This window comes from Triturus cristatus, chromosome 5_2, assembly GCF_964204655.1.
Source record: "Triturus cristatus chromosome 5_2, aTriCri1.1, whole genome shotgun sequence".
Classification (NCBI taxonomy): domain Eukaryota; kingdom Metazoa; phylum Chordata; class Amphibia; order Caudata; family Salamandridae; genus Triturus; species Triturus cristatus.
In genome coordinates this window covers 1012919148-1012931801 of record NC_140588.1, presented here as the reverse complement: position 1 = coordinate 1012931801, position 12654 = coordinate 1012919148, and the positions used below count along the sequence as shown (strand labels likewise).

The 12654-nt window shown below is 43.4% G+C and overlaps 1 protein-coding gene across 1 annotated transcript in view; it reads right to left on the bottom strand.

Moving 5' to 3' along the window:
* The window catches only part of LOC146829593 (adrenodoxin-like), a 106743-nt gene extending 98931 nt beyond the window's left edge, over window positions 1-7812 (bottom strand). The window contains exon 1 of the mRNA XM_085608291.1: window positions 7609-7812. Within this exon, the coding sequence (XP_085464417.1) occupies window positions 7609-7778 (170 nt within the window). The 5' untranslated portion in view covers window positions 7779-7812. The remainder of the gene's footprint in view (window positions 1-7608) is intronic.
* Window positions 7813-12654: the final 4842 nt, after the last annotated feature.

Genomic DNA, 12654 nt, shown 5'->3' with positions numbered 1-12654 from the left:
CTCAACATTTTGTGAAAAGCAAAAGCCATAGATTTCCCCCATTCCATCCGCAGAATGGAAACTTTGCACATTTCTGCTATGCAATGCCATGGCCAGCTTCTTCGTCTTCATAATGTCAGGGATGTGTTCAAAGAAACTTCCAGACATGGTACAGTCTTAATTGAGTGTCCTTTGCCCAAACCCAGACACCTTTAGTTAACCCACTATTGTATTGCAGGCAAGAGCGGAGTCGGCCTAACAGCTAGGGCGGTCGACCTCGAATCTGGGGAGCTGGGTTCAAGTCTCGGCAATGAAGCTGAACATCCTGTAATTCTGGGCAAATCACTTAATTTCCATGTGCCTAACAAAAAAAATGAATGTGTCCTCATGTAATGCAACTGGTGCTATGTAAAGCGCTCTGATACCAGATTTGGGTCAAGTTTGCACTATATAAAACTGTAAAATAAAAATAAATAAAGATTCTGTCCATACATTCAAGGTGACCAATAATCACTAGATATACTTGTAACATATGGTTCTTAAGTGAAGGGTATAAATTGAATCGAGCTCCATGTAACATTTGGCCACATGGACCTCCCCCCCCTCCCCCCCACTCCCCCCCTCCCAAGCAGCAGTGCTTAATTTGAGCCAGTGGTTTCCGGTGCTCAGCACTTTGGTGTCAACACCGGCACTTTTGACAGTCTGCCATAAGGTGGTGCTGTCTGGCTAATTTAGAGATAATCACAACAATGGTTTGTTTTTAATTCAATATACATTAAAAATGACTATTCCCTGCCGTCCAACCATTTTTATAGCTGTGGGGACCTGCAATAGTCCGAATTGTCCCACTTGTAGGAGTGTGATGGCTAGTAGTTGTGTAGTTACGATCTTTGGCAGCATGGCTGGGGCAATGTGTGGTGCAAGCTGCAATGGCTGCCTGATGAGAGCCCTGGCACTTCATTTTTTACAAAATAAGCACTGTATCAGTTCGGGCTTACCAGTGCTTCTCGTCCTAGTATTTATTACATAAACAGCCTGTCCCACAACCTGGTGAATTTGGCCAAAATGTGCCATTTTAAGGTGAGGTATGGTATATGGTATTATCAAAGTGACATTGGGTGTCTCTAATACCAAATTTGTCGGGGATTATAGAGTCCATACGTTCTTTGAGGAGAGCTTTTGTTATGTAAATGAAGGAATCAGCTTTTAGTTTCCACTAAATAATGTCCCACTTGAGGCAGATGTTATGTGTAGAGATCTGTTCGCCTAGAACTTCTCACAAAGATTTCTGCTGCACAACCCAGGCAGACAGACTTTGGTGCACCGTAGGCAGCGGTGGTCCCACTGTTATGGCAGAGGAGCATCACCCCCCTGCTGGCAGCGCCGCAAAAGGTGAAAAATGAAAAAAGACAATAAAACGAATTTATTACCATTATATTTTTCCCTTTCCTAAGTTCGAACCCGCTGATGCACTGTCAGACTCGCACTTCCCTCAGCCTCGTTGCCCGGGCTCTCAGTCATGGTTCGCTATAAACTCTCTTAGTTCTATTCTATTCCATTCTACAGGATTTATAAAGCGCACAACTACCCAGAACGGGCTTCCCAGCGTTATTGGACTGATTTGGAGTGAGTGAATTAAAAAGCTAAAAGAGTTTTAAAGATAAGGGAAACTATGTAAATCCGTATTTATATAGGTTTTTTCCTAAAATTAACAAATTTGTCCTCTCTTCTGATACTGACTGGCAAGGAGTTCTAAACGAGCCATGACTGACAGCTTTGTCATTGACCAGGCATTGCTGGTCAGTGGTTGCCCCATCCGACATTTAAGGTGCGAGCCGCCAATGACCTTGGGCCATGTTCAGGAAGTTGCCTTGCAGCGCTACTATAACTAGCCAAAAGAGGGCACCAGATTGCAAAAAATAGCCTCAAATGGTCTGAAAACAGGTTATTTGCTAGGACAAAGAAACTGCCTTAATGGTGCAGTGCCTCTAGCTCTGAATATCCTTTTCCCAGAGCATTGACTGGGCCCATCATAAGCTAGACTATAGGTTCCATGGCACATAGTCAGGCATCGTGCATGGACCACACAGCTTCACACTGTACCAGAGAATCCTTGCCCATTCAGTGGCAAGCAGTCTGCCATGGTGCACAGGAGTGTGCAGGTTTTCTAGAGTAGGGTTTGTACTGGAAGCACTCTATTCGAATACCAAATCGACGTAGACTTGGCGTGTTGTGTTGGGGTATATGACAATTGTTTAGTTTACTTCCACTTAATGACGTGAAATTTCAGGAAAATTATGAAAAATGTAAATCTGTCACCTGGCTCAATATTTGTAGCACAAAATTATTCCTCTCATTTTTGGTTCGAGGATGCATTTTGCGGGGATTAATTACCTCGAAAAACACAAGTGATGTCTGCAATTCTGACCATCTCCATTATTCTCATGCGCGTGCAGTAAAATGTTGCTGCAAATAATGTGTAATTAAACTACATGACATGATGGTGCAATTACGGGAATTTTGCACAACAAATGTAAAATAATATTCACAAAAGTATGCAAATCATGCCAGTTTAATTTAAATTATACTAGGGCCTAGTGCGGTGCAGTTCAACTCACATGTAGCGTGTGGATTTTTTTTTTTTACATTAAACACTTTTTCTGTGTTAGTCCCTGCTTTCAGGAGGCATTTGTTTTAGACGCAAAGCCCAATCTAGCTACCTTAGTAGATTGGGCTGTGCGGCAAAACCTATGGGTGTTTGTGCCACACAAATGACACTCAAGTAACGTCCCCATGAAGTACACTCATGAAAATAAGTGCAAAGTGAATAGGACCCAAGTGCAAAATACAATTTTGCACCGGAAAGTAAATACTCTTGCAAGATTTTGTGTCACTTAACATCTTTCTGTATAAGTCTGCACAAGCACAACATCTTTGTTAGGGCCACTGGAATTATGCAACTATGCGGCTGCAGTGTTTTTCGCATTTTTTATGGATTTGCCTCATTGCCAAATATTCCATCATCTGCTGCATAATTTGCATATTTTAACAAAAAAACTGTTTCTAGCTCAAACGGTTTAAAAGTTACTAGAAACACAGAAACATGTGTTGTAGCGCAGTGGAAAGTCCTTTGCGAAGGTTGACTGGTCACCTTTCAGTGACTTATTGCTATATATGGGTCTTAAACTGGTACTAATCTATTGCATCCTATGCCCAGACAGTGTTAACGAGTGTAAAAAGAGAAAATTATGCCGCATAATTTGCCTTTTCTTGCCGCATAATGCAGTCAATCCTGCCACATAATTTATCCCTCGTTTGCCACATAATTTCTGTGGCCCTGATTTTTGTAAACCTCGCTCTGGCTGTGCAGTGCACTGCTTTGCTCTGGTGTGTGGTAGATGCAGGTAGACTCTATATGGGACATCAAACAGCCTAAAGCTCCTGAACACAATCTGGCCCATGAAGCTAGAAATATTTTGTGACAGATAAATTTGACCAACTCTTTCTTCCTATATATTTTATAAAATTGCACACTATGTTTCATATATAATAGATGGGGAAAAGGTCCTTATGAGTAAAGTCATAATCATGTCACAAACCTTGCAATTCGTAAAATAACAGGGTTTGCAACCTCAAATAGCTTTCTGCTATCAACTAAACCGCTTTGGCGATTCAGAAAGCCCTTTACAAACCACAAAAGAGAATTATTGACTCATTCTGAATCGCAATTAAAAAGAGACATGAAGGGGTGTCCCCTACTAATTGCACACCACAATGAAATGCATTAATGGTTTGTGACCACAGCTGTGGTTAAAAATCATTGATATGGTACTAATTCCTCAAAGGAGTAAAGGAAGTGATGGCCCATTTGCCAAGGGCATTGCGTTAGTAGGCTTCCGTGAGGGGGGAGGGGGCAGGCAGTGATCCAGGTGAACACTGCCTGCTACTCACAATGTCTTCACAGATGGGATTTATTTTTTTAAAATGGCACCAGTTCCTTTAAGAAAAACGGGCTGCATTAAAAAAAATACAAGTTTCCACTTTGAGAATGTAAGCAAAGTGGTGGTGGTCTGTTGCTCCTTTCAGACAACTATCCATATGTTTGTAGCCAATCAATATTAACCCCTTCAGTGCCCCGCCCTTTCCACGCCCTGTGCCGGGCGTTTCATTAGCGGGCGGGGTTCATGACGAGCTGGTCTCGTCATGGGCACAGCGCAACCGCGGCCCATGACGAGTCCAGCTCGTCATGGGCACAGAGGGGGTTAATTAGGCAGGTAGTTATGGCCCCCCTGTAACTACTGATTTTGTGATGTGACCTATTAGTATATAGGTGAAGTCGCAAACTCATAGATAGGCCGCAAATAGCCAGCATCCATCTTCATGCAGGTCAACAGGCCCAATTCATGCGGGAGACTCCCGATTTTTGAAGCACAAAAATGGCTTTCTTTTAGCTTCCCCCGCCCGCATGAAATTGCCTCTGCTTCAATGTACTTTTTCTTGTTTCAAAATGTTGGCCTGTATGCATTGTATGATTTCTGTGCTCAACCTGTCTCTTTGTACATCAGGCCCTAAATCTTATATAAAATGAGTCCGCTTCACTCCTGATGAATCAGCTTTTTAATGTTACTGGGTTGGAGCCACTTTTATTACATATAAACGTATTCTGCAAAACATCTTGTTAAGTGAAAGATATTTAGTTTTTCCATTATCATCAGAGGAAACTCTTTCACATGCTGAGGAGAAGCAATTGTGAGGTTTTACATCCATCGCCTGCCTCTCTCAGCGCCATAGATCATTCTTAAGGCTGTTAAACAGTAATAGAAAAACAGAAAAAAAGAATAAAAACAACAAAATAAAAAAGCCTCCAGTGTATCATGGTAAAAGGTACCCTCAGCACTTGCTAAATCAAAACCATCTGAAACAACCAATAAGGCAGTTCTAGCCTAGGCTCCAATGATAGACACTTGATTGGAGTAGCTGTAATAATTGCATAAAAATTGCATATTCTGATACTCCCCTCTCTTACGTAATTCAACATGGAGATTAAAATTACAAAAACAATGGTTTCAAATCTAACAATTGTGGGACTTCGAGCTGCCAACTGACCACATAATGAGAACCACCCTCATTTCCTGGCTTTTTAGCCAAAAGCATTGTGCGTCTGTGAATTATACGCGCGGGTCGTCAATTTGCATCGTGCAAAGTGCTCCTGGTGAGAAAAAAACAGGACTGGATGAAGGCGGCCCCCGTGAGATGGGACCAATTGAACTGGCCATTGTCAGCTGGACATTGCATAAAGTAGCTGTCAAAACCCCCACTCCTCCACACTGAACGTGCTATTAAAACATAAAATGCGTACAAAATGAAGATTGCGTGCCAGATTTACTGACCCTGCGCACTATGTTTGCATCTCAAAAGTGACTCAAACCCAGCGCAAAGTGTTGTGTTGGGTTTTACTTTTCAGCGCAAATCATGATTGACATTGGAAAGTTGCCTAAAGGAGCCCAAAGTAGGACAATGTTTAGCTTTGGGCAAAGAGGTGTACCAGGGGTGGTATATGGGTGTTCCAATGCGACCACGTGTGGGGTTTGATGCAAATCCCTATTTACAAACATTTGTAGACAGAGATCTGGACCAACACATTACGCCTCCGTGAGAAACCTTCAAAAGTCTCCACACTTTTCCACCTTTGCATGTTTGCTGCACTGTACTTCGTGCGTAGAAAGTGGGGAAAGTATTAAAGCACAGCCTTTGTACTGGGAGAGTCCCCTACGCTTGACAGAATGCCCACACCCTTGCACTATGATGCAGGGGTGTGCATACTGTCACCTAAAGTGCACCAGCGCTGGAGGAGTAGATGTGGAGCAGTATTACTCCCACTCTTTGATGCAACGCAGCACAGCGTGTTACGCCAACAGTTTGAGGCCCACTAGGATGTAGGGCGGATCGCCACCCCTGCATGGCGGAGGCGATCCGGCCTACATCCTTCCCCACCCACCACCCATTTACCCCCCGCCATAGGTGGCATCCTAATCGCCGGTGCGGGACCGCCGTACCACTGGAGGCCGGTCCCAGCACCGCCAGGGTCCGCCCGCCATCCTAATGGACCTCTTAGTAAATTTGCTTTGAAATCTTGAAGCACCATCTACCCATTGCTGATGCAGCATTATCCAGTAGAAGGCTCAGAGAGCGCGCATGAACTACTGGTGCAATCTGAGCTCTCCTGAATTCAGTGATATTGTGAAGCAGAGACATGAAGCCGACTAACCAATGGGTGCGTTTGCTTGAGGGTGGGGTTGAAGTTGAGTGCATTTGTTGTATTCTGAAAGCTCATTGGCCACTCACTCCAAATCATTAACTGCTGCCTGCCCTTCCTCCTCAATATTCACTGATAAGCCCCCGAAAACTGAAAGAGATGCTGTTCCCACCATTCGTGTACGCCTGAGGGGTGAAACTTTAAGGGCAAGTAGGGTGGTAACTTAGAGCATCTATCTATACATGATGATTATTAGGGATTTATATAGTGCAAACCTAGCTGTTAGGCCAGCAACTACTTTCTGCGGGCAGTGCTGAATCTAGAGGGCAGATCATCATTGGAGTTTTCCAACCAAGCAGTCCCTGAGGCGGAGGAAAGTCCACCGGTGGATTCTTCTCTGTGCCTATGGCTTCCTACAGAAATGGAAGGGTTTCAACTCCGCCCAACTCAAAATCCGGCTTTAAGACACACATTCCATAGACAGGAACGTCTGACTCCGTTCATACCAGTTATGGCGTGGATTGAGGTTAAGATGCAATGGAGTGCGCTACTTGTACAAGCTACAGATGTCTGCAGCAGGTGCCTGAACCCACAGAGGTGCCAGGCCAAAAAGTTCATCCATGAGGATATTTGCGAACCCCGGCTTAATTGTCTTAACCCCTAAGTTTTAACTTAAAACAATACTCAATAAGTAAAAGGCTAGTGTATTTCAGGGGCACCCCACGCTCAGTTTTAATGTCATTGGTTGTTTAGGGAACAGATATTTGGAGTCGTCATCTAAATGTGCTCTTTGTAATAAATATAAACAGAGAAGAAGGATTAGAGCGTGATAGAAAGAAGGAAGGAAACAAACAAACAAACAAAGGGAATGTAGGTGAGAATGAACGATGCAGGTAGAAAAGAAGGAAGGAAGATGGAAGGCAGGAAGACAAAGACAGAAAGAAAAGAACCGGAAAGAAACCAGCAGCATATGAGAAAGTGAAAGGACAAGAAGACGAAAGCAAAAGGAAAGAGGAATTTCATACGTGTAAAAAAACGTGAAGTAGAAGAAGGGAGAACATAACAAAAGAATGAAGGATAGCGTAAGAGGTGTAAAACAGAAGAGAACGTTTAGACTGGACAGTGGGGTGAGAGGGGGAAAGCGGAGATACCAAGGATCAAAGAGGATGAAGGGAAGAGTCAAAGAGGAGGAAGAAGGTAAAACGGGAAGAGTGAGAAGGGAATAGACAGAGATAACAGCGATATGAGCGGAAGACGAAAATAAATAAGAAAGAGGAAGGAAGAGAAAAGCAAGAACTGGAAGTGGGGAAAAGTCGGGAAGGGGGTGAACGCACGCGAGCGGTGCACAGAAAGTAAGGCTGCAGTGAACTCACCCTGAGTGCGCGGCGCTGTCCCGAAGGAGGGCTGTGGAGCCGAAGCTCCTTTGACAGACGCTGAGGGGGCCCCGGCTGGCCGCTGCCAGGGGCCGCCTGCACTGGGCTCCGCCTCGGCTGCTGCTGACAAGCAGGGGCAGGAGGAGTCCAGGGATGCTGCGGGCCGTCATGCTTCAGTCTGTGCTTCAGGGAGGGCGGGTGGCACTTGAGGTGCAGGGCTGCTTCTGAGATTTAAGTACAAGCGAGGGGCGGCGCCCTGAGCCGGGGACATCCCTGCTGGGGTGTGCCTGTGCGCTCAGAGCCCAGAGGGAACCCATTCACACGTTTGTTATTTGATGCACAGTTGGCACACCTCCTTAATTGGATAGTTGCTACACTGTGTGATCCTGGGCAAAGTGCCTCATATCCCCGAACCTAATTCCCTCATCTGACAAAACTGGGACCTCTTACAGAAAGTTTTGACAAACTCAATAGATTTAACTTTTGAGCAGTGCATGTATCGAGAAACACAGCAACCCGTACCCTAGAAAAAAATAAATGACTGTTTACTTATTCTGCTTTATTCACTGTAAATCACACGCGTTAGTATTACCAATTCAGTGGTACTTAGCCCACCAAGCTCAGAAGGATAGACGACTGAGACAGCTTTACATGGCTTGAAGCCTGTCACTTAACATTACTGCAGATGTCAGTGGCACACATTTAACTCACTCACCTTTCCAGCATGGTACGTTTGACAGGTGTGAGAACATCAGCACACCTACAGATATCCATCTGTAGACACACATGAACACACCTACAGATATCCATCTGTAGACACATAAACACACCTACAGATATCCATCTGTAGACACATGAACACACCTACAGATATCCATCTGTAGACACATGAACACACCTACAGATATCCATGTGTAGACAGACACACAACACACCTACAGATATCCGTCTGTAGACACATGAACACACCTACAGATATCCATGTGTAGACAGACACACAACACACCTACAGATATCCATGTGTAGACAGACACACATGAACACACCTACAGATATCCATGTATAGACACACATGAACACACCTTCAGATATCCATGTGCAGACACACATGAACACACCTACAGATATCCATGTGTAGACAGACACACATGAACACACCTACAGATATCCATGTATAGACACACATGAACACACCTACAGATATCCATGTGTAGACACACATGAACACACCTACACCTACAGATATCCATGTGTACTTACACATGAACACACCTACAGATATCCATGTGTAGACAGACACACATGAACACACCTACAGATATCCATGTGTAGACACACATGAACACACTTACAGATATCCATGTCTAGACACACATGAACACACCAACAGATATCCATGTGTAGACAGACACACATGAACACACCTACAGATATCCATGTATAGACACACATGAACACATACACAGATATCCATGTATAGACACACATGAACACACCTACAGATATCCATGTGTAGACAGACACACATGAACACACCTACAGATATCCATGTGTAGACAGACACACATGAACACACCTACAGATATCCATGTTTAGACACACACATGAACACACCTACAGATATCCATGTCTAGACACACATGAACACACCTAAAGATATCCATATATAGACAGACACACATGAACACACCTACAGATATCCATGTATAGACACACATGAACACACCTACAGATATCCATGTGCAGACACACATGAACACACCTACAGATATCCATGTGTAGACAGACACACATGAACACACCTACAGATATCCATGTATAGACACACATGAACACATACACAGATATCCATGTGTAGACACACATGAACACACCTACACCTACAGATATCCATGTGAGATACACATGAACACACCTACAGATATCCATGTGTAGACCCAGGTGCAACTCCTCCCACCCATCTAGATACAGATCTCTCTATTCAGCCCTGGGCTGACTCACCCTGTCTCCTGGAATCCCCCAACCCCTGTCACTCTAACTTCAGACAAGGAATACACAACCTAGCAGAGGCAGGTTTGGATGGTTAGACAAGAAAGTACCTATTTTATAAAAGTGGCATTTTCAAACACAGGATGTTAAAACCAACTTCACTAAAAGATGTATTCTAGCATTATGAGTTCAGGCATACTAAACTCGAATTTCTACCATGTTCCCTGAGTCAGTTAGGATTATAAGATGTAATAATCAAACTGCCCATTCTGGCCTATGGGGAACAGGTAGCCTTGCAATAGTGAAAAACGAAAATGGCTGTAATTCACTATTAGGACATGCCACACACGCCATGGCATGTCCTACCTTATACTTACAGTGCACCCTGCCCTTGGGCCTACCATAGGGGTGTCTGATATGAAGAAAAGGGAAGGTTTAGGGACTGGCAAGTGGCTGCACTTACCCAGTCAGCATGGCAGTACCAGACTGCACACAGGCTCTGCAATGGCAAGCCTTAGATACACTTTAACAGGTTGCTTCTGTGGGTGGCAGAACCAGTGCTGCAAGCCAACGAGCAGCATTTGGATTACCAGCCCTGGGCACTACTGGTGCACTGTACTAGGGTCTGACATGTAAATCAAACCAGCCAATCATGGAATCACTAATCCATACATCAATTTACAACAGGGAGCACTTGCACTGTGGCACTGGATAGAAGTGGCATGGTGCCCAAAGCATCTAACACCAGCAAAAACACATGAGGCAACAGCAAAAAATGGAAGGGAGACCCACGCCAAGGTGCCAGGTCTAACAAACACACCTACAGTTATCCATATGTAGACAGACACACATGAACACACCAACAGATATCCATGTGTAGACACACATGAGCACACCTACAGATATCCCTGCGTAGACACTCATGAGCACACCTAGAGATATCCATGTGTAGACAGACACACATGAACACACCTACAGATATCCATGTGTAGACAGACACACATGAACACACCTACATATATCCATGTGTAGACAGACACACATGAACACACCTACAGATATCCATCTATAGACTCACATGAACACATCTACAGATATCCATCTGTAGACACACATGAACACACCTACAGATATCCATCTGTAGACACACATGAACACACCTACAGATATCCATGTGTAGACACACATAAACACACCTACAGATATCCATTTATAGACACACATGAACACTCCTACAGATATCCATGTGTAGACAGACACACATGAACACACACACAGATCAGCAAACAAACTGATACATGTGCACACAGATCTTCAGGCACCCACCTGCACAGACCACCTGACACACTCACCCATGCATGATAGGCTGGTTGTTAGTCTATGTTGCTAACATGAGAATGGAGGTGTCGGGTCTATCTGCCAGGTTGCAAGGAGTCAGACGGAGCTGGGTTGGATGGAAATGATGAATTATTTATTGGCTTATAAGTCTCCGGCCACACATTTGTGTCTTAATTCTGAGAGAACAGCTCCCCACCCAATTCCTGGCCTTCCTCTCTATTGGAAGTGTCCAGAGGAGTGACGTCGGCACAGTGGGGTGGCAGAGCCATTGAGGCTTGCTTTCTGCACGACACCTTCCCCATTCCTGAGAAAGGAAAGAGAGACTACGAGGGAGGGAGAGAGAGAGAATGACTCATAGAGGGAGTAGCGTGTCACAAGACGGTGTTCTGATTTGTTAGACAGTCGCTGACTGGTGGTGATAGCTGTATGTGACTGTGTTCCCCTGACTGCTGGGTCTGCCGTGGGGGCAGTCATTGATGTCTTCACTGCTTGGGGTTGAAGAGATAGTAATAATAATAATAATAGAATACTTTATTTTGTGTTTGAAAACCATCAAAGTATACACACACAGTAAAAAGACACAATAAAAATAGGACATAAACACATCAGATGTACAATAGCAATTCATATGTACTTCGTCCATACCAAAAAGTATATATAAAGATAATAATTATATCCTTGTCCATATTAAAAGATATACGAGTCACATCTCCAATTCCAGTGATGTCACTGACCATGTCATGAGTGATGTAATATGTGACATCATCAGCAGTGCATTGCGGGCGCGTGAGTTATAGATAGCTCAACTATCTATAACAGGTGAATTTCTCTGGTTTTATATGATTCAAATGCCCAACTAACTGTAACATCTTTGAAACCCATGTTTTTTTTAGTGAATTTCAAAGGTTTTTTAAATGCTAATTCCTAACTATAACGTCTGTCAAACCTATGGTTTTTTCAGTGAATTTCGAAGGTTTTTTAAATGTTAATTCCTAACTATAAGGTCTGTAAAACCTGTGGCTTTTTCAATGAATTTCGAAGGTTTTTTAAATGTTAATTTCATATTTTAATGTTTATAAAACCTATATTTTTTCTATTTTCTTTTGTAATATTTTGGAACTCTATTATACTTCTTTTTTTTTTTAAACTTTAAAAATTAAGTAATGTTTTATATCTTCCCCAAAAAATATGTATATCTTTTTTTTTTTGTAGAGAAAACTGCACTCCCATACCGGTAGTGTACCAAGCTCCATCACCACGGGAATCCTATACGCCATATTGCTAAACTCGTAAAGGATGTGCATTTCGTATCCGATGGATTTGTGACACCGCGTCCCGCGTAAAATCATATACGTATGAGTTCGCGCCAGCTGCTATATAAGTATGCGATGGGTACGCAGTACCAAGCCATGCATTACGTCATGTACGTATGGGGTCACGCCCGTTGCGCGTTGGGTATGCGACGAGTGCATGCTGCCAGGCCCTGTGTTACGTCATAGACGTATGGTGTCGCGCCGGGTACGCCATTCCCCCTTTTTTTTTTTTATGTCTCAAAACTATATCTAAATAACTTTAAACTGTATGTGAGAGCAAGTGATAATCTAAAATATTTTAAACATTTATATATTTCTAACTGTAATAAACTTATATTATGATAAATATATTTTCTCAAAATCTTGTCGGGTGTGGCCTCCTTGCGCTCTCGATGCGCGATTGCCA